General features: G+C 37.6%; 3 protein-coding genes across 3 annotated transcripts; 1 reads left to right on the forward strand and 2 right to left on the reverse strand.

Annotated features, from left to right (window-relative positions):
• The first annotated feature begins 396 nt into the window (after positions 1-396).
• Positions 397-7,994, forward strand: LOC146169691 (cytochrome P450 2C5-like). Its single transcript, XM_083386971.1, has 9 exons — positions 397-648; positions 3,239-3,384; positions 3,556-3,658; positions 3,720-3,829; positions 4,801-4,922; positions 5,625-5,737; positions 6,830-6,974; positions 7,302-7,465; positions 7,680-7,994. The coding sequence occupies exons 1-9, from the start codon at positions 397-399 to the stop codon at positions 7,992-7,994; spliced, it is 1,470 nt and encodes a 489-aa protein (XP_083243097.1).
• Positions 7,995-9,379: 1,385 nt separating this feature from the next.
• LOC146169692 (cytochrome P450 2C5-like) lies at positions 9,380-17,185 on the reverse strand. Its single transcript, XM_083389129.1, has 9 exons — positions 16,997-17,185; positions 15,241-15,385; positions 14,563-14,665; positions 14,383-14,492; positions 13,684-13,805; positions 12,649-12,761; positions 12,242-12,386; positions 11,226-11,389; positions 9,380-9,825 (listed from the first exon to the last, which is right to left on the reverse strand). The coding sequence occupies exons 2-9, from the start codon at positions 15,300-15,302 to the stop codon at positions 9,508-9,510; spliced, it is 1,137 nt and encodes a 378-aa protein (XP_083245255.1). The 5' UTR covers positions 15,303-15,385; positions 16,997-17,185; the 3' UTR covers positions 9,380-9,507.
• A 392-nt stretch (positions 17,186-17,577) lies between these two features.
• Positions 17,578-22,736, reverse strand: LOC146169693 (cytochrome P450 2H1-like). The gene is made up of 9 exons (XM_083389128.1): positions 22,459-22,736; positions 22,043-22,188; positions 21,659-21,761; positions 21,232-21,341; positions 20,652-20,773; positions 20,220-20,332; positions 19,856-20,000; positions 19,488-19,651; positions 17,578-18,742 (listed from the first exon to the last, which is right to left on the reverse strand). Exons 1-9 carry the CDS (start codon positions 22,708-22,710, stop codon positions 18,428-18,430), a joined length of 1,470 nt encoding a protein of 489 aa, XP_083245254.1. The 5' UTR covers positions 22,711-22,736; the 3' UTR covers positions 17,578-18,427.
• Positions 22,737-22,959: the final 223 nt, after the last annotated feature.

Raw genomic sequence — 22,959 nt, forward strand, 5'->3', positions numbered from 1 at the left:
CGGTCTGTAAGTAAAAGTGTAGCTGAAGCTTTTAGCAGACTCACTCTCGATAGACAAATTAAAAGGAGATGAAAACGACAAGTGGATTTTGGCACATGGTTACGGTTTGCCTAAGTACATACCAGCATTCTGCAAATACGGTAGAGAAATTCAGCCGCGGGCGTTCGCCTTTGTTTTAATCTAATTCGGTAAATAGCGAACCGCTTTGGCAGCATACTGTGTAGTAAAGAGTTGCCGTGATACCCTTTGCGCTGAATAACTTCCTGTGAAAGTCGCGCCTATCTTGGTAGGAACAACTAGGCAGTACTGACTACAATATTTGTTTTTTACCATGCCCAATTGTCGCTTAGCTGTTTTTAGACGTAAGATTTTAATAAAGACTTACGTACAGTTGAAATGTTAGAAGCGATACCTCTTCCTGCTGTTTCCCTGACAATAGTATGTCTGTTGATGCTTTACTGGTACAAGAGACCGAAAGGGTCACCCCCTGGGCCGAGGGGCATTCCCTTTCTGGGGGTCATTCCTTTTGTAGGAAGAAAACCCGAGCGCAAGTTCAGAAACTGGTCGAAGCAATATGGTCCAGTGATGTCGGTTCGCATGGGTCGTGATGATTGGGTTACTCTTAACGACTTTGACAGCATCACAGAGGTACGATATGTTTTACGAGAATTTGTTTTTGGTATACCTTATAACAGGATTTTCCGAAGCCCACATTATTATTTGAGCATCATTATTTATGCCCCGAGTACCGCGATTATTTTTTTTCCTATGCCTAATATTGAGGAACGATACACACATATAGTCATATGTGCTTAACAACTGTGATTACGCCCCTCCGAAGCTGCTTTTTTGTTTTTCGACTCGCCCCTTCTGAGCCTTAGTAGTTCAGTTGGTGGAACGACGGTCCCAGCATGGCCGGATGTCGTAAGTTCGAACCTTACTTAGATTCTGTTTGTCTGCGCTGGCTTTCGTTGTACTAACTAATGAAGGTCTTTATCAAAGATAAGTAGTCAATTAACAGCAAATATAAATATTTTTTTATTGAATAAATATTTTTTTATCAATCATCAGGTGGGGATCTAGGGGTTGTAAGATTGCCATGTAACACTTTCGAGAAACGGCACAGCAGTTCGTCCTATGGCACTCTTTTTCTAAAATGACTGTTTGCGAACTTCTAATATATATATATATATATATACAGTGGTGGGATTCAGCCAGTTCGCACCGGTTCTATAGAACGTCTCGCGGAATTTTATGAGATCAGCGAAGTTTGTCTAAAAATGTAATTGTTGCGTCATAAGTAGGCTATAAGTCACGATGAGACCAGTGCTCTCACTTTTAGGGATTTAGTTGGTTGGTTCTTAGTTCCAAATTGGAACTTTAAGCCCCTTTTAGGGACAAATCTGTGGATTTTGATGATCTAGGGATTTTTTGGGGATTCATCGCCATATTTTTGCAAATTGTTTGTATAATTTGTTAACTAGTAAATGTTTACCGAATTGCAGTTTTGAAAAAAAAAACAGGTTCAGAATATGCTAGCCTAGCCTACTTGTTTCTGTTCATCTGGAAGTTATGATTTTGTTGATTGTTGCGCTATTGGACGTTATGCATCATACTACTAGCTTAGCTAATTTTTGTTCTTAATGTGGTCAGGTGAAAGATATAATTTTAATTAAAATGGCACCAGGTGGTGAAGTATGTCAGCACATTGCTGCTCAAATAAGTAGCTGGACATAATGGACAATAGTAGTCTTGACTAGACCTATAGGCTACACCAGGGTGGTCCAAACCCAGGCCCGCAACATCATTGTTCGTGGCCGCGAAGCAATGCTGAATTTATTGCATGTTATTGCAATTATTGCATGCGCACCGTTGAGAGTTGAATCAAAGAACTAAGTGGCCAACGGACAGTAAGCGTATACTGCAATTGTTTGAGTATAATTACATTTTTCCGGTTATAAACCAGTTTTTACGCGATGAAATTTTTGTAATTTGGCGATTGTGTAGTTTGCAACACCTCATTTTAGTAAGGTACGCATGGTTTCCGCAAATATTCTACGCTTATAAAACGCAGTCATCTAAATAAGTTTTGTCAAATACGCAAATTTTTCGCGCTTCGCGCGCAACAAGTTGGACGATAGGAGCAAGTTTCTGGAGCCTATATGTATTTGACGATGCTGTGTGACGTCATTTTAACCATTTTATGCCCCGACCAAACGAAAATTATTGATCCGCCCCTGGCACGCATGTAGCACTTTATGCGGCCCGCAAAGAATATGCAAGAAATATTGTGGCCCACGATGCTGTCAAACTTGGACCACGCTGGGCTACACAATGCAGTTATTTAAAAAATATGTGAAAATCTACAGCTCGCTTTTAGCATGTAAACAAGGTTAATTGGTTTCTCATTTGTATATATATATATGTACCCCTACTAGCCATTTTGAGGTAATGTGATCACATAGCATAACGCGCTAATTATGTTTTAGGGATTTTTCATGCCATCTAGGGATTTTTTAATATAGCTTTAGGGATTTTCTGGTTTTCATTTGTGAGAGCCCTGGATGAGACGAATGCTGCTTTTTATTAGGGTGGCTGTTAGCTGTGATGGGATTCAGTCGGTTCTCAGTTTGCAACATTCGCTGAAACCTTGGGTTGCATCCTGTTCTCGCAACTAATTTAACTATTTCCCGCAAAATATGACTTTTTGTAACAGAACCGGCTAAAATATATAGCTTTTGGTGATAGAACCGGCTGACAAAAAATTTGAATCCCACCACTGTAAATATAGGTTTTTACCGGCAACGCGCAAACATTTTCTGTATTTGAAATTATAGAGGTAACATAGAAAGTAGTATTTCTACACGTTTTATATTTGACTTTATAGGCTAGCAGTCGCTAGCTCCATGAGTTTTTCCGAACTGCAATTTCAGCCAAATAAATCCTGACGCATTTTTGCGCAAATCAACAACGTCTTTGTTATTTTGTCATTGTGGCGTAGGCAACTTTTCAACTTATAATTTTTAGAAGGTAAATGCACTTTTTGTCTACACAAAAGTATAAATAGTGCATATACACAAAGGGTAAATATTTAATTTTATGATATAAAGTTCTAAACACTGCCATTTTTTATTACACTCCGTTAACCGATGCAATGTAGAAATTTGTTTTATTGTGTTTCTCCGTTTGATCGTGCTTTAATTTTCTTATTTTGTCATGACATTTTTAAAACACATAGGCCCTGGTAAAACATGGTCATCTATTTTCGGGAAGGCCCCAGTATGACGTTCTCGATACGATTTCCCAAGGTCACGGAATAGCTTTTACGCCGTACAGTAAACTTTGGAAGGATCAGAGGAAATTTGGGCTGATGACTCTTCGCGGGTAAGTCGTTGACCAAACATTCCACTTATAGTATTCCACACTTTTTAAAGGTAACTAATTTTGCAGTAGAATGCATATCTGTATTATTCAGAGTTGTTTAATCAACGACTAACATAAACGAGTAAAGAATATGTTTAGGTACTGTATACTCTCTTTTCGTTATTTATTTAGGTTCGGTTTCGGTAAAAAGGGAATGGAAGACAGGATTATGGAAGAAGCCGATTGCCTTTGTAATGAAATTCGAAAACAGCAAGGAAAGCCATTTTCAATCAAAGTAAGTAACGTATTTTACAAACTTAAGTAAAATCACTATTACTCTTCCTATTGAACTACAGGCTTTAATGACATACACTGTTTCGAACGTTATTTGTGGAGTTGTCTTTGGCAGAAGATTCAAATACGACGATCAATGGCTTGGAACACTAATCGAAATTCTTGACAAATGGTAGGGTGCCACTGTTTTGATAGGAATATTATCGACAATGTCAAAAAGCAACTAAATGTCACACAAAGTTTAGTTGTTTAGCTTAAAGGAAATTTGGTAAAAGTTATAACTTTCATGCAAGTCAATGCATTCGCCAACCAATGATGGTTGACAAATTTCCTGAAATCGATATACTAAATAAATTTTAGTAATATGGTTGCTTTTTAGCAGTTTAGCCTACAGCCTGAATCCATTTACCGTTAATAAGTCTTTTCTTAAGTTGTTTACTTTGTTTTGACTAGAAATACCATGACACTCTAAACTTAACCTGCAACCTTGGTGCAACCATTGTAAAATGCCCATAGACATCTACTGTATTGTCAGGAGACTACATGCTTTAAATTAAACAGTGATTTTTTATACTCAAAAGGAAAACAACCAACGGTCATGCAAAAACGCTAAACGTTAGCTTTTTATTCAATTTAAAATTATTTATTGAAGTATTTTTATCTTTATTAAAGGTTTTAAATTATAATCGTCTTATTCATTCGTCGTTGCAACGGTGCTGCTTAGTAACGTGGTGTGCCTTTTTTATACCCTGCGGAATCAGTTAAAATAACTCGTGTCCAACTCCCGAGTCCGACTCCGGTTAGTTGTGCGATTCGGTCGATTAACGAATCGGGCTCCGACTCTACAGCATGTATTTCAACAATTTTCGGAACTAAATTAAGGTGGATTGTTAGCAATCCCCTCATAAGAGTATCATAAAATTTATCCACTCACAATACATGGTGGGAAAATATCCAACATTTGCTATTACACCTTTACAATATACAGTTGGAGGCAATGTCAGGTATAAAATTTGGTACTAAGCGTGTCGGACTCAGGGCTCGGAGAGTTTTACGTGGTCTTACTCGAGTCCCGAGTCCCCAGTCCGACTTTGACCCCGACTCCGACTCTACAGCCCTGCTTTATATTAACAATTTACACAGGTTTACCAGTCCTGAAGGATCCAAGAATTTCTCTGCCCTAATGTTCGCTCCCTGGCTTGTTAAGCTTCCACATTTTGCAAATGTTTTGAAGAACCTGATGTCAGACATAAAAATAATGCTTGGTTAGTCATCTAAAAATTCATAAAGTACATATCACCTATGCCTGTGTATGTAACCTATGTGTCAGTTTTGCTAAACTTTCCGGGCCGCATGGGATAGTTTTAACCCCACGGGCCGCACCAACAAAACTATGAAACCAAAATTGCCATATAGTAACTATTGTATTGTATCTACAGTGTGCCCAATTTACAGCGTAAACACGGCACTGGCACAAATACCGCATATTTAAATGTATTTGATTTTCTCTGAATAAATTTACATGAGTGTATTGAAAACGCCTACCTATGTCCTATTTAAGAGTGTATTTCAAAAACACACCTAGTTTAGGAATTCTCGCTCTTAAACAGGCAAAATGGCTAAGCTTGTAATAAGTTAGGTTGAAATTTCTAGTTGAAAAATAACACGCGAAGACGGTGAAAAACTACGCAAATATAACTCTAAAAATATTTTGTTGTGAAAAGGTCTCGAGTCGTACGAAATATCCTGTGAGCCGCATATTTGACAGCCCAGCTATAGGATGCTGATATATACCAAAGTTGTGAGCCATTGGGCTAATTGTTGTGCCATGCAACACCCGTTGCGAGTAGAAAAATTAACACGCATAATCTTCGTACTATACACAAATACTAAATATTCAATTCAATCTGGACCACGCCGGACTGTTTCTCTAGAATTTTTTTGAAATTGAAACGCCTTTCTTTCAGATGGTTTTGCTAAACTGGTTGAAGAACACGAAGAAAGTTGGGACCCGGAAAATGTCCGCGACTTTATCGACGCGTTTCTTGTAGAAATGAAAAAGAAAACAGATACCTTTACAGTATGTGATGTCCTAATGGTTTGTTTCAACGCTTTATAATCGGCAACGATTGTCGATCTTGGTTAAAACTGCGGGATGCGCCCCCTCAAATTGTATTTCATGTCCCTTTAACCCATGCCTAAATGAAAAAGTCGAATCTTTTATAGTGATGGTTCTAGTATGTCCAATTGTTTAGGTCGATTTATCCCAAAGCGTCTAATCCCATTCGAAAATGAACTTCAAATCATACAAAGGGTTTTTAAAGCTTCGATTCTTCGAGTTTATCGTAATTTTAATATAAACCATACATCACGTTATGGCGTAACTTGTGTCGTCACGTTATGAAGTTACTTTGTGACGTCATCTATCTGTTATTCTTAAGTCCCCCCCAAACTAAAATCTTGGATCCGCCTCTGCTGGTCACCTAAAATATAATTAATGTCACATCAACTTATAATGCTGCACGAAAGTTTTTGATCATTACAGGTCATTTCTAAGGACATTTACTATCCAGCACGCAATTAGGAATATCACAAAAGTGGCAACTATATAATAATGTTTTATTCAACCACAGGGGCAATGCTACATACGATCGATACAGGCAGGCCATATGAGTTCAAAAAACTGAGGCAGTTGTGGAGTATACTTTTATGCCAGGCCATAGGCGCTGAACGTGGGTGTACAAAGCGTTTTCGACACCCTGGATTTATTGCAGGGCGTCAAAAAGCCCTAAAATTTGGCCAAGTAAAATCGGCATAATCAAAAAAATCCGCGATCGCTTCGCTCGCTCCATCTGCATGTTTCTCGTGGCGGATAAATACTTCTCAAAAGTAGATTGGCAGGCTACTAACCTTCGCCCTTCGTCATTTTAAAACCGGACCAAGCACGCATTAGCTTTTTGCGTACAATTTATTCTGACGAAATTACGCGTTGTTTTAAAACTAATATACGAAAATGCAAAATCGGTTTTGCCCTGGTTCAAAAAAACGCTCTGGGATTTTGAAAGTTCGTCGCGCGCCTATGTGTCAGGCCATATATAATACCGGTGTAATTAGGCAAATAATTTTTTATTGGACGAGGTTACCGCATTAACTTACGATATTGTTTTAACAGAAACTGCAGCTCCTTCAATACGTTCGGGATCTGTTTAACGGTGGCACTGAGACAACTTCGAGCACAATGCGCTGGGCGTTTCTTTGTCTTCTTCATTATCCACAGATGCAAGAGAAATTATACGAGGAGGTTATCAACGTGATAGGTATGCTGTTTGCATTGAAATAAATCGAAGAGCTGTACACATCTTTACGCTTCGCTGTATAGCCTATATTTAATTTATGTTTGGTTAATAAATCGCATGGGTGGGTTATATATAAAAACCACACTTTTAGTGTTGGTCAGTAAACTTTGAAAAATAAAATATAGTATTTTTTGAAAAAATATAAATTGTTTTAATTTTATCTCTGTTAATTTATATAAAATCTGTTAATTTATACCAAAATTTTTTTTATGTGCCTTGCTTTAATAAAATATTGTTTTTTTTAATTAACACTTCGGCATAAGGCACTTAAATGTGTTATAATTTAAGGTGAAGAAGGCCGACCTACATTCTCTATGAAAGAAGATATGCCTTACTGCAGGGCATTTATCCACGAGGTTGAACGGTTCCGCACACTAGTGCCCATGAGTTTACCACATTGCACTTCAGAAGACGCTGAAATATACGGCTACAAGATAAAGAAGGGAACGACGGTAAGATTTAGTTTACAAAACTTTATAAAACTAACGACCTGGAGGAGAAAATCAATTGTTAGATTATTCTTGTGGGATTTTGTAATTTGAATTCTAATGACAAAATCTGCTAAATGTTACGTGTGCGTAAATAACTCCATCAGAAATTGCGACAATTATGCTTAATGGCATTTTGGTTAGTTGTTTCTCATAATTTCGTTTTATTTTAACGCAGATTGTGCCCAACATTTGGGCTGTTCACAACGACCCGAACATGTTCGACCAACCTGACAAGTTCGACCCGGGCCGACACATCGACGAGAAGGGCAACTTCGTCAAGTCAAAATACGTGATTCCCTTCTCGGTGGGTCCCCGCTATTGCCTCGGCGAGCAGCTGGCAAAAATGGAGCTCTTTCTCTTTCTCACTTCCATGGTTCAGAGGTTCAAGTTCGAAGCCAAACCTGGGGAAATGCCGAACATTGAAGACGGTTCTGACGGTGCTGCCTTCATACCAAACGATTACGAGCTGGTTGCGATCGAAAGAAAATAGCACAAAATATGGTTTTGGTTAAAATATATTAAACGTTTTCGATAATGTTATCTTTGCTTGCACAAATGCCCATCGATTGTATAAAATAACACTGGGCGACATTTTGAGGATTTTTTATAATTTTTTTTTTAAAAAGAATTAAACATGTTTACCTAAAATTTGACTATGTTGATTTCGAATTTGCAGTCAGAATGCACCCTTCACGTCACATTTGTTTGCAAAAAAGAATTAATTTAAATTTCACTGTAAAACGCATTTACAAAGCTTATTAATCACATATTCATGTACGTTTTCTTAATAAAATTGTAGACAAACTACTTTATGCTATTTCTCATTGGTGTGAGGCATGATTTGTCCTTATTTGCTTTTTCTTGCAACTTCACGGCTCGCTCAGTCGCGTTTCATACACTCAGTCGCGTTTCAGACATCAAGTTTTTCACATTGTTTTGATAGTCAGAATCTTTAACTTTGCCTAGAAATTTTAAAAGTATTTTTGTTAAATAAGACCATCACGCATTTTTTCACTTTCTGTATGGGATTTGCAAATTGAGCGTCTTTAGTGAGTTTTCTTTCTGATTTGAGTTCCATCACATAGGCCTACCCCCTCTTTATCTTTCTTTGCACTGAAATAAGTAAACTTCTCATGAATTTATTCAAATTAAGCACCTTCTTATTGGGAGCCTTCACAGATTTTTTTCATGAGACCCAGCTTAATATGTAGTGGTGAAAGTATCACTTTAGATCTGTCAACAAGTGCTGGTTGTATCACATTGGATCCAATGATTACCCCTGTCCCTGTTGTCCCATTCGCACATAAAACAAGGATACTTTGCAGTGTTGTGAAGAACTCATTGTAAAATGACTTAAGTCCCAGTCAAGCCATTTGTAAAATAACAAGTCAAGTCCCAGTCATAATTAGAGCAAGTCAACCTCCAGTGCGGTCATAAAATTTAAATTTTAACTGATAAACTCGTATGATTATGAGCAATAACTCAAGTAAAATATATCATAAACGCAACGTATTAACGATTTTTGTGCAAAAATTGATATAAATAACCCAATTGAAAAAGCCTAATAATAATAATAATAACTTTACTTCAATCCTAGTCATTTGTCCGAAAGACTTATTTTGTTGCCTGTTTGAACTATAGGCCTAGTAAATGCAAAATCTATCGCGATTCGCACGAAACCTAATGTATTTCTTTGGCGCTTGGCGCGATTAAGTTTCACGCCTCTTAAATATCAACTTATCATCAATAAATTTACATTGAGACCAATAACAACTTTTGCACATTTAAACCGTATAAACTAGGAGTGTCAAACACGCGACCCGTGCGTGCTTCTTTTTTCTCATTTTTATTTGCATGTATGTAGATTGTAGAGTCCATTTCATGTGATTTACAGGTCAAGGTAGTCCACACCATTTTATACAAACAAGGTACATTTACACGGGCAAAATGAACAATTTTCAGAAAAATAAACAAAACTAAAGGTATCAGTTAAGTCACAGTTGCTAGGACATTCTTTCAACTGCAATCAGCTCGTAATCGTTAGGTACGAAAACAGCACCGTCCGATCCTTCTTCTATGTTCGGCATTTCCCCAGGTTTGGCTTCAAACTTAAACCTCTGAACCATGGAAGTGAGAAAGAGAAAGAGCTCCATCTTTGCCAGCTGCTCGCCGAGACAGAATCGGGGACCCATCGAGAAAGGAATCACGTATTTGGACTTGACGAAGTTGCCCTTCTCGTCGATGTGTCGGCCCGGGTCGAACTTCTCAGGTTGGTCGAACATATTCGGGTCGTTGTGGACAGCCCAGATGTTAGGGACAACCTGTCGAAAACATTTAAACAGTACTGGTTATCTACATTTTTGCAATCGGTTGTGAATTTCTGTGTCAGCTCAACTCAATGCACCACAAATCTATAATAAAATGGAAAATGGGGGTCAATATGAATCCGAAGAAGTTATCGTTAGTATTGTCACACATTTTGAAATACTTGGATAAATCAATACACCACACAAGTCTCACATGGAACTGCCCTAACCGAAGACCGCGTAACCGAAGAAATGCCGAAGTAAAGGACAAGTATATGCCAACCCCACCATAAAGTGACACCCACATAACCTTGATCTATCTGCAACTTAAGTCAAAAGATATTTTCGGCTAATAACGCAAACATGACAGTGGTTAACTGAAAATGACTACATTTACAGAGGCGTGCAATAGTGACCTCAAAGGGCGAGGAAATAGTGTCAAAACAAAACGTTGTTTATGGTGGAAATATTTAATCGTTTGCTATACTTACAACACTATTCCATAACAGTGGTCGTTTGTTAAACAAGCGCAGTACGGTTCTTCTACGACAGGGGTTCTTAAACTGGGGTCCATGGACCCCTGGTGTCCGTGAACATGTTTTAGGGGGTCCATGAAGGTCTAATTGAAATATTAGTGTTTATCTAAGAAGTAATCAATTTACTCCATTTCACTTTCAGAATTTTGGACCAAAATCAGCAAATTTATGAAGTCTATTTGTACTGTGACGTCAATTTATGACGTCATTTTTTAATTTTTTTGCCTACAGTGGTCCACGCAAGATGAAAGAAAATTTTAGGGGTCCGCGGTAAAAAAAGTTTAAGAACCCCTGTTCTAAGGCAACGTTAACTATGATTTGTATCGCTGTTGCGGGAAATCGTCCAAGTGCCAGTAAAATGAAAATCCTGTACCACCGAAATATCTCTACTCTAACAGGGGAACGCGTTTCCAAGTTTGAGAAACCCTGCTATAGGACAGGGGTCGGCAACCTAATTGCACTGCGGACCGGTTTAAAACGGGAATTTTATAACGAACCGGCTTTTAGACAACAATAAACATCAGTAACGGAAATGTATAACAAATTTTGATTTCAATGAGCCTGTTTTGCGGCAACAAGTTTTAAAAGTACGTAATGAGACAACATAGAGTTACGTTATGCAAAAACCTAATGAAGCGTATTACGGCGTAAAAAAATTTTTAACTCCATCGCTGGCTTGGAATGCAATCATTGCTGAAGATGTTTTTTTATGTGGAAATATAAAGTGATTTAGATTACATGAGTCGCAAATAAAAGGTGTATTGTGACTTTATTACCGAACTGGTCGATCGTGAGTCTTTAAAAGAAATTTCATTCGATCGCAACCAAACATAAATTAGCTACACCTGCTCCAGACCAACAGACTGGAAATTTAATTACCGTCGTTCCCTTCCTTATCGTGAAGCCTTGGATTTCAACATCTTCAGAAACTTGATGAGGTAGACTGCCGGGAAGAAGTGTGCGAAATCTTCCAACCTCGTGGATAAACGCGCTGCAGTAAGGCATCTTATCTTTCATCGAGAATGTTGGCCGGCCCTCTTCGCCTATATATTGTTTAAGAACATTGACTGATACAAGTTGGAATTTTGTCAAAAGTTCCGATCATTGACTGTAAATGACTTAACCTGACTTGAATGCAGTGGTTCAGTAAATGACTTTGCTAAGACTCAAGTCATGAGGCTGTGTTTACATTATAATATGAGTAAAATTTGTTTGTTTTTTAATGCAATTTCTGCAAACCTTTTTTCACAATATGGTCATTTTATAGTTTCAAAAGTGAAAATTGCTCTTGATTCGACGAGTTTATCATATGCACAGTCACTAATACTCAAAATTAGAAATGGCCGATAATATCGGATCGGAGCCGATATCCGGTGCCAAGTGGTAGTATCGGTACTCGTTCGATATTAGGTTGATATCGGTGCCGATCTGATACCAAAATCAGTCTTGGAGTTTTAGCCGAAATTTTCGATGGAACGCAGTAATTTCTATCTCAAAAAATGAATTTATCAAAAAAATATTGGGAAAAGATATTAGGTTAACAATTCGAAGTAACTCAACTGCATAACGCAAATGGCAATGTTGGCCTAATAAACTAGAATAAGTCTCTTTAAACGTTGAATTTTACTCTTTTTGCTTGTGTTCTTTTTTGCTTTGTTTAGTGTAGTAATGACGTCACTTGATTAGGATGGGATCGCGATACTTTTGGAATAAATTTCGGGAATCGGAATGAAATGTCAACTATCGAACATCCAACTCAAAATCAAAGCCTACCCAAACAAAATCATAATGAAAATACACATGCTGCTATATAGTTTAATCGATATTGTCCTATCAAAACTACAATCAAGGATTATTTGGAAAAAGCATTCGAATGTAGTAATCTATTTTCGCACCTATTACATCGATAATTTCTTCGTATAACTTCTCTTGTATCTGTGGATAGTGAAGAAGGCACAGCAGCGACCAACGCATTGTGCTCGAAGTGGTTTCAGTCCCTGCCTCAAATAGATCTCGCACGTATTGGAAAAGTTGTTCTTTCTGGAAAAGAAGGGTGATAAAAGAAGGCGGTTACAATGATGACTGCAACAGGCAACAAGAAAAATTTCTTGGACCTAAACACCATGAACAACATTAATAGCGCAGTCTGATAAAGTGACAGTAATAAAGTGGAACACTGTTATGAACAAAAAATTAAACCCTTTCAGCTTTGCCATAGGATCATGTATTTACTCTGTCGCGTTGTTTTTGTACAATTGCACCTTAAACAAATATTCAAGTTATTGTGTTTATCACCGCATACCGTAAAGGTTTCAGTTCCCTTCTGCATTTCCACCAGAAACGCATCGATAAAGTCTCGAACATTCTCGGGGTCCAAACTTTCCTTGTGTTCCTTTATCAGTTTACCAAACCGATCTGAAACGACGTAAAACCCATGTTGGTTGAAGACTTCTTCATAATCGCAGTACAATCTAGCGCTATATCACAAAATCTTTCCGTTTGGCAACGGTATGGGCAACATTTTATCATTGATGTTTGGATGTTTGACATACCTCTTTTAATGAAGTTCTTGTTTATTATGACGTCTATAAATAATCGCATGGCTTTCATTCAAGTGAAATGCCATTTACTTGCGATATTTACTAAGCCAGTGGTATCGAATATATAACAGCTACAGCACCCCTAGAAAAAATAAATAGATTGTTGCATCCCCACTAGAATTTTCGTTAAGTGGTTCAGTTTACTGTAATGTCACTATAACTTTGTTTAAAGAGTTATGAACTGGAACAACGCAATCAGTTAAATGAGAAAACATAATTTGATCTATTGTATTATTGTAATCGTACACAACAAGTTGTTGCAAGAAAGTAACCAAAAGGACAATACTCTTAAATTCTCATCGCTCATCGCAGAATCTTAAATTCTCATCGCCTTTAGCATTAGAAATGCCAAGGTGGCGTGGCACCCAAAAGGGCTGCGGAGTCGGAGTCGGAGTCGGACTCGGGACTCGAGGGAGACCACGTAAAACTATCGGACTCTCGAGTCCGACGTGCGCACGTGCAGTACCAAATTTCGAAACTAATAAGGCCGCGAACTGTGAAGGCGGAATAGCATATGGTGGAACATTTTCCAGACACGAATTTTGTTTGAGTGAGTTTCAGGGCACCCCTAGATGAATAAATTGCTGAATATCAGTCTTGTAAGTTACGTAAATGGGTAAAATACAGGTTGTAGAGTCGGAGCCGAAATCGGCACACTTGGCCAGAGTCGGACTCGGGTTATTTTTAACCGACTCCACAGACCTGGTGTCACATCTGTAAAAAAGCACTTCACTAACCATACAGCACATCGAGATCCGTCATCAATTCTTGCATAATACCGGAAAACGGCGGCAGACATTCAAGCCAAGGAGCAAAGTAAAGCGCCGTGAAAAACATGGTAGCGCGGGGACTGCTAAACCTGTGGAAAGAAAGTAAATGAGTATTTTTTTTAATTTTGGTTCGGCTAGTCCTTTTATCGTTTTGGCTTTGCTACTATTACGTTAAAATTTAAAAAGTCAATACCATTACTGTGGCGCAAAACACCATTAAATGCAGAAAACTAGCTTATTGTTGTGACAACAAGCATCGATCGAATATTATATGTATTTTAAGAATTGCGAAAAAAACGGGAGATTTAACTTGTGTAAAATATCAAGGATGGGCGCAATTATTCACGGGTGTCTTTACGCATATCTAATCGTTAAAAACATAAGGCAATTCTACCTAATTTTTTTTTGTTATTAAAGTGCTGGAAAGATGGTATCAATATGGTTATTTAAAAGCATGGATTAGAAGAAAACATTACTGTTTTAACACTGATAAACCACAAATAAAAATGTATACGTAAGTTAACAACTGTTAAATATAAGTTTCTGGCTAAACCGCCTAGTGTTGTAAAAGTTACGTGGCCAGGTTTTAAACTGTCTAAGAAAGTTCTAGCAAAACAAGTACCCTAAGTCATATTACCCAAAGGAGTCCCTATTAACGAATCTTACCATTTGTCAAGTATGTGTAACAAGCCGTCGAGCCACGGATCTTTGTAGTCAAACCTTCTTCCGAACACGACGCCACAAATAACGTTGGACACCGTGTGGGCCATCAAGGTCTTTAACAAACGGCAAGTGAATGTAGGCAATGTTAATGTCGACGTCATACATAAAAGAGTTGCCACTTACCCTTATAGAAAAGGCCTTTCCTTGTTGCCGTCGGATTTCGTCACATAGGTAACCTGCTTCTTCTATTATCCTGTCTTCCATTCCGCGCTTTCCGAGACCAAAACTAAACACAACAAACAATTAAAACTATAGGCTGTAAAATGGGGACAAATAATTAGTTCATGAATTGCAATTTTTGTTTTGATTGAAACGGTTAGTTTTCCGCGCAGTGCCCGTTACACTAGACTTCCTTTTTGGTACTGGTAAACCTGCAGCCAGTTCGACTTTCTGTCCGTTATATTCAAGAACATTTTAACATTATATCGTTGACGTTATAGATTAAACAACGACAACACAAATTATTATGCAGTTTCTCACTTTGAGGTGGCATGTCATAATTTTGCTTATCTTGATAATTCTGACTGTGCGTTAATTTTATTACACGTAATACGTTTGTCTTGAAAAAGTTTTATTTTATTTTTCGGACAAACTGTATACTTATTCGATTGGTAAAATAGGGGTTACCAAACGCTTTTAATAAAATTGCGATTTTTATTTTATTTTTGAAATCAGTTAAAAGACGACATAGAACAAAACAAATTATTGATATTAAAATACGGAGCTCGTTTAGATAAATGCGTTAGGCAGTACTATTAAACGTAGGCTATTGAAATTCCCCTATAAAACCTTGGAACCTACCCGCGAAGAGTCATAAGCCCAAACTTTCGCTGATCTTTCCAAAGTTTACCGTAATCGATCATTGCCAGGCCGTGGCCTTTGGTAATCCTTTCGTTGACGGGAAACGATGGTCTACCGGCGATGTGTGACCATTCTTTACCAGCGCCTGTGATGCAACACAATGACAAGTAAATCAACACAAATTTACACAAAAAAATATTGTTTTTTTTTTTAATTCGGACTGTTGCTGTCCTAAGTTAATCTGCATGCGTGATACGCGACAAAACGCATACAAGTCAAAGTTGTGTAAAAATACCAGACAAACTTTGTGAGGAGTAAGACGTTTTAAAGGTAAAAAAAAACTATTATTGCAACGTACCTGATTGATGCTATCAAAGTCGTTGAGAATAACCCAATCAGAACCGCCCAACCGCACCGATACAACTGGGCCATATTGCTTCGACCACCTTCTATAATTGCGCTCAGGCTTGCCACCCACAAAAGGAATCATCCCCAAAACGGGAATTCCCCTGGGTCCAGGAGGGGACCCTTTTGGCCTTTGGTACCAGTAAAACAGCATTAGACATAATACAACCACAGCAATGAACGGCAGTATTAGAATATCTGACATTTCGACAGTTATGATAAAACGTCCTGGGTTCATATTAATTGAAATTGTTAGGTATATAGGGTAGCACGAGGGGTATAAATGAAACCATTAAATATCCCAAATTACATTCTTTCAAGAGTTATTTACACTTTAAACGCGAAAACAAAAGCGAAGTATGTTATTAAACTCAGTACGTCTTGTCGCCATTGCAGCAGTTAGACTGTAGACCAGGGGTCGACAACCCATGGCACGCGAGATGATTTCTCAGGGCACGCCAAATGATTTAAGGCGCACGTTATATCACCTCAAGAAAGTGCAACCATTATATCACTACTACATCATAAACAAAATTATGACATCACTAACACTAGCGCTAACTAAATGGCCGCACACATTTACAGTTCGTGTCACCAATTAGTTTTGTTAACTGTTCTTTTAACATTATTTTTTGTGGGCGTTAAACTTGTTGTTTACCACTAACCGTTCGTATTACGTCACAATGGCCTAAAATTGACGTGATCTTTATTGCGATAAAGCAGGGCAATGGGCATTTCATATTACAAGTAAGCACGTGTATTTATGTGGGACTGAGAAACCAAGTTAGTTAACCGACTTAACCGTTCTAGGTATCGGCTGAAAAGCGTCCAAGTATATTCCAAAAAAGAGAACACAGTTTTGTGTGTTCGTGACAGTTCATTTTTTACAGAAGGTTATTTCGAAACTGGTAACTGTAAATTGTAAGGGCGGAATAGCATATGTTGGCATATTTTCCATGACCCCAATGAGTGGATTGTGAATATCCATCTTATTATAGTTACGTAAATCGGTGAAATACAGGTTGTAGAGTCTGAGCCGGACTCGCGACTAGATGAAATTGCACACTTTTACCGGAGTCGGATTGCTTTTATCCGAATCCCGAGGTTGCCAGTGCAAAACCAAACATAAAAAAATGTTTGGCACGCGAGTTGTTGATATTTTGACATTAGTCATAAAGTGGCACACTGCATACGAAAGGTTGCCGACCCCTGCTGTAGACTGTAGTCACAAGTCGAAAGCTAGAAATTTTGTCAAAAAAACGACCGATAGTATTCCGTAACTATCAAGAGCTCTACCACGAAATGCCTTTGCATAAATACGACGAAAACCGGTCTTAGATAGTCTACTTACCTTAGTTCTATATTGTTCTGTGTTAGTTCAATGTAGTACTTCATTTACCCTAAACTTAAGCAAGTTGAAACATCTGTCACTAAGTTGCTCAAGCTGCTAAAAGTTCCCAAACATTCGATGTTTGGTTAATGACTGCATTAAAATGCTGGTTCGAAGAGCAAATTGCAAAATATATATTTCGCACACTAAATCTACCCTAGTCAGCGTAATTTACCTACAAACATGATCTCAATTTTTCTACTGTGTAATATGAACCCAAACTATACATACCGCTTTTACAAACAGTCACGCTAGACTGCCTGCAGCCTTAAGCGAGCAAACTGTACAGCAAGCGCCTTTTATGCTATATACACAGCAAACGCTCATTTCGTGCGTGATAGGCAACTACTTTACGTAACTACTGAAGCAATCGGGTTTGAATAATATTGTGTATGTTCGCTATGATGAAAGCGGTACAATGACGGCGGACTGGTGGGTGGACGTGCAATAGCCGAATTTTGTGACATAAAAACGTGCGCTTTAAAAATACAACATGTATTGCTGATAGTTCGGTAGACTATATTGTTGCCGAAACGTATAATTGTCAATCTGCAAACATCACCAAAAGCTAAGCCTGCAACAAAATATATCATTCATTCAAAATCGATTGATCGTATTTTGTAATATGCAAACATTTTCGACCAACAGGAATAAACGAAACAGAAAGCTAGGTGGGGATTAAGCGAACACGCACAAAGCTTATTACGTGTGCGAAGAGTTTAAATTGACAATTAACAAGCAAATGTATGTGGACATGAAATAAAAATCGGAAAATAAATTGAACGTTTTAAAAGAAAAAAGAAAATGCCAACCAAACTTCAAGACAAGGGACATGTTAAAAAAATAAAGAGTAAAACGCCCCGACCCATTGGCCTAGTGATGTGGTAACTGTAGAACGTACACTTTCTACTGGTTTCTAAACAAGCAAGCTTAGTAGGTATCAACTAATTAAGGATTTAAGTTTTAAATAATTCTAGACTACCACTACCAAACAGAGAGATTTAAGAGATTATCGCCAGCCTTTAGATATATGTCTGTTTTTTGTTTCAGCAGATATTCACCCATGTTTAGATTTTACTTGGCGAGAAGGGACAAAGTAAGGGTTATACGGTTACCCTGTCTAGTTTTTACAAGACAGTTAACCTTTAATATTTTATGAGCTTTAAACACAGTGGCGCATATATAAAAACTTACTGTACCAGCCTGAAATATGTCCACATTAATTAGCCTCTATACATATCACGCGCGATGAAACTACAAGCGATCAACAGTAGTCTTATGTAAATACGTTTCACAGAAGATAAATTAAAAGGCAAAACAACATTTTTTATAAGTATATCTGCAAGCGAGAGATGATGAAAGCAATAATTGCGTCCACAAAATATTATCTAACTATATTCTTTCGGTAGCGATCAATTCGTATTCAGAAGGTACAAAAACCGTTCCGGGTGTACCAGCGTCTAGCTTTGGCATTTCGCCCGGTTTAGGCTCAAACTTGAACCTCTGCACCATGGAAGTTAGAAAGAGAAAGAGCTCCATTTTTGCCAGCTGCTCGCCGAGGCAGAAGCGGGGGCCCACCGAGAAGGGAATCACGTATTTGGACTTGACGAAGTTGCCTTTCTCGTCGATGTGTCGGCCCGGGTCGAACTTGTCTGGTTGGTCGAACAGGTTTGGGTCGTTGTGAACAGCCCAGATGTTTGGGGTTACCTGTACAGATGCTTGGCTTAATTCGCAAATGGATAGATAAGAAATGGGACGTCTTTCATCGTGATTAAATTCGGTCACGGCCAAAAGCGTCGGACATGACTCTAAGAGTTGCTTAGACGTGTTAAGCAAAGTTCATAACTGATTTCGAATACGCCTTTCAATGCGTTTTGAGTATTATAAAATTATTACTGTTGAACTCTATTGTTAAGCATATGACTATTGCAACAACTTAAATTTTACTCCACCGAAAAAACATTAGAATCCCCAAAGCAAATTAACAAAAAACTTAAACACATAAGCTGTCTTAAAAAAGCATGTCTAATTTAACCAAAGCAATGTTTACACGAACTGTTTGGAATTATTTTAAGGCGCGTTATTTTTTTAACATTTCATCAACACATAAATGGTTTATTGCAGATTGTTTGAGTCTTCAGTGGAAAAGAGAAAACGTGTATCAGTCAACCCCAATAACCAAGGAGTGTGAACCACTGTTTACCTTATTTTTGTTTTATACTTTAAACAAACGCGCAATGATAACATAGTGAGCTCACCTTGAAAGGTTTTCGTAAAACTTAATTTATTAAACATTAAAACTTGTACTTTTGCATGTATTTGGTTTTATAACTGTTCTACAGTTAGGACAAACATTTCCGAAAAGTACGGTCACGCTATTTTTACCCGAGTGTGAAATTTACAATTGTGACGTAAAAGTTGCCATGGCAGACTCGTGTAAGCTTTGACTAACCGTCGTGCCCTTTGCTATCTTGTAGCCGTAGATTTCGGCGTCTTCAGTCGCACAATGCGGAATGGACATCGGAATTAGTGTGCGGAATCGACCAATCTCGTGAATAAACGCGTTGCAGTAAGGCATCTTATCCTTCATTGAGAATGTCGGCCGACCATCTTCGCCTAAAAATAAAGGCATGCTGCTGGTAACAAAGCTAACGCAACGTGGCCAATATTATTCACATTATATTAACTAAAATGTAACAGGACAAACTATTGAAATCATAACCTATTGTCATTTTCACTGTTAGATGTTAAATATTAAAAATCAAACAGCAGTTCCCAATTGCATATTCAAAAATGTAATTAATCAAGGTGAATTAGTACCAACGACGTCGATAACCTCCTTGTACAATTTATCTTGTATCTGTGGGAAGTGAAGAAGGCAGAGCAGCGACCATCGCAATGTGCTTGAAGTGGTCTCTGTCCCGGCCTCAAACAGGTCTCGGACATATTGCAGAAGTTGCAATTTCTGGTAAAAATACGATTTATTGCTATAAATCTCGCAAAAGTTATACTTGGATAAACAGCCAGTAAATTGTAAAAGAAAGGTGTGATTTTTAAATGTGATGTTGGTTTTAAAATAAGAAAACGGCATTTCCTTTAAATGAGCAAACGGGTTAGTAAACAGAGGTAATTGACGTTTTGACCTATTCAAATGTAAGGTGCCAATGGGCGCAACAAAACGTACGGTAAAAGTGTCCGTTCCTTTCTTCATTTCCACCAAAAAGGCGTCGATGAAATCTCGAACATTGTCGGGATCCAGACTCTCGTTGTGTTCGTCGACCAGCACTTCAAACTTGTCTAAGACGATTTATTGGGCACAGATTTAAGACAAACGCAACAACTCGTTGAAGGTATAATAAATCAGTAATCGCAACTAAAACAAAAAATGGAGGTACGGTTTTAACCACATCTCGAGACAGCAGCAATTAATCCACAGAAAAGCTAACGTAAACTTACAAAAAAATGCATGTTTTTCAACGACCATTGATTTTAAGAAAGGCAGGCTAACGCAACATGAGGCATTTAAATTTTAAAGATTTGTTCAAAGAAATTATAAAAAATTGTTTTGTTCGTTAAATGAAGTGATACATTACAGCGTTAAAAATGAATAACTTGCCAAGCCAGATCTTTACTTCCGTCAGCAGCTCTTTCATCACGCCCGAAAATGGAGGAATGTCCTTTAACCAAGGAGCGAATAACAAGATCGCCAGACACGCAGTTATGCGTGTGTTGTTCTCCCTATAGCGTAGGATTTTTTTGTATGGACTGTACAAACTGTATATAGTGCATAAACGGTGTGTGCATGGGTAGGAAATACCTTAAGGCACATAATTCAAAACTTTTAGGGCACTTAGCAAAACTTGAAGATACTTGGTAACTCGTATTAATGTCACTGATCGATCCTTTTAGTCTAGTACAGACGAAGATTTTTTTTTATAAAATTAAAAAAATATTGATTGATTATATTACTAAAAAAGCAGGTATTAAAAACATATATTGTTTTAAAATATTTTTTAATTTTAATATATACTATGGAATTTCATGCAAAATTTAAGGTTTTTCGCACTCGTGCTTGCCACAACCAAGGAATAAAACAGGCGTTGAGCTTACTTGTGAAATATTGAAGACTTATATGTTTAGTACTCGGATTGAACTGAACAAATATAAATACCATTTTTAGGCAGATGCCATCTTACCATTTGTGAAACGATTCTATCAGGTCACCCAACCAACGGTCGCCGTACTCGAACCTTCTTCCAAACACAACGCCACAAATGACGTTAGACACTGAGTGGGTCAGCAAAGTCTACAGAAAGAGTTAATATAAAGTTACGACTGTAGAAATAGTAATGAGATATACTGTAGAAATAGTAATAAGATATACTGTAGAAATAGTAATGAGATATATAATGCCGTTTTCTCATTTCTAAACCAACATCACATTCAAAAATCACACCTGTTTTTACAATTTACTGCCGGTTATTAAGTATAACTTTTGCGAGATTTAAAGCAATGAATTGTTTTTTACCAAAATATGCAACTTTTGCAATAGTGCGAGACCTGTTTAAAGTTACGACTGTAGAAATACTAACGAATAATTACAATTGTTCAGTAAAATCTTACTTCCACAGATAAAGCCTTTTCTTGATGTTTTTGAATTTCTTCGGTTAAATAACCGGCTTCTTCAAGAATCCTGTCTTCCATTCCTCGCTTTCCCAAACCAAATCTGAGCATAAGAGAATGAAAAATAAGAAAGTAGGCCTAGATATGCGAATAAAGTATTTCTTAAACCTAAACAAAGCAAATAGATTCATAAAAACTGTTTCTGGAAGTCGTAATGTTAATCAAAACAGAACTTCTGGCGATTTTACTGTTACAATTGCTTATTTTGATTGTGACAAACATATTTCTTGCCAAACTTAAAACCAGGAAATTATTGCTTTTTTTAAGTGTATGATCTTTAACATGAGCCTACTTCAACGTACAAATTTATTACGCATTTCCTACCCGCGAAGTGTGGTCAACCCAAACTTTCTCTGGTTCTTCCAAGTTTTTCCATAGTCCAGCATCGCGATTCCATGCCCTTGTGTAAAAATTTCAAAAACAGGAAACTGTGGTCTTCCCGAAAAAATATGTCCATTTTTCACCAGTACCTTGGGTAAAAGCAATAGCTTTATTTTTTTTGTTTCCATTTGAATCAAAAAAGTGCATTTTTAAAAAGCGAAAATAAAACTGATCATGTGAGTTTTTTAAATATATAATTAGAAATTGTTAATAATAATTTAAACTATAGATAAAAATAGTTTCAATCACTCAAGGTTGCTCGCACAAAGAAAACAAAAGGCTACACAAGCATTGTGCTTTTGTAGTGACTAAACCCACTATCTTCAATGGCTTTTAATAAACGTTCTTTTACAACTTGCCTCATTGATGCTGTCGAAGTCATTCAGGACAACCCAGTCATCACGACCCATGCGAACCGACATCACTGGACCATATTTCTTCGCCCAACTTTGGAATATACGTTCGGGTGAACTTCCCGCAAAGGGAATAACTCCTAGCAAGGGAATGCCCCTTGGCCCAGGGGGGAACCTTTTGGGCCTTCGGTGCCAATAAAATACCGTTAGAAAAAATGTAACCACGGCAATAAATGGCAGTGATATCCATCCTAGCATTTTGTCCTATTTTGTATAATACTTTCTGCGCTATTAAAACAGCACATGTTTTAGTAAGGACATTAAGATAGAGTATTAGGCTACCAACAAATTCTTTGTAATAATCAACTATTTCATGGGACTTTGTGAATAAAAAAATAAAAAAGCCACAGGCCCCCCACCCCCTTCCCCCTAACGAAAAAAAAATTAATACATTTTAGAATTTTATTCGGCCCAAAGAGGCAATGGATAGTGGCATGTTAAGCCGTG

This window comes from Ascidiella aspersa, chromosome 1 (assembly GCF_963924565.1).
Source record: "Ascidiella aspersa chromosome 1, kaAscAspe10.2, whole genome shotgun sequence".
NCBI lineage: Eukaryota > Metazoa > Chordata > Ascidiacea > Phlebobranchia > Ascidiidae > Ascidiella > Ascidiella aspersa.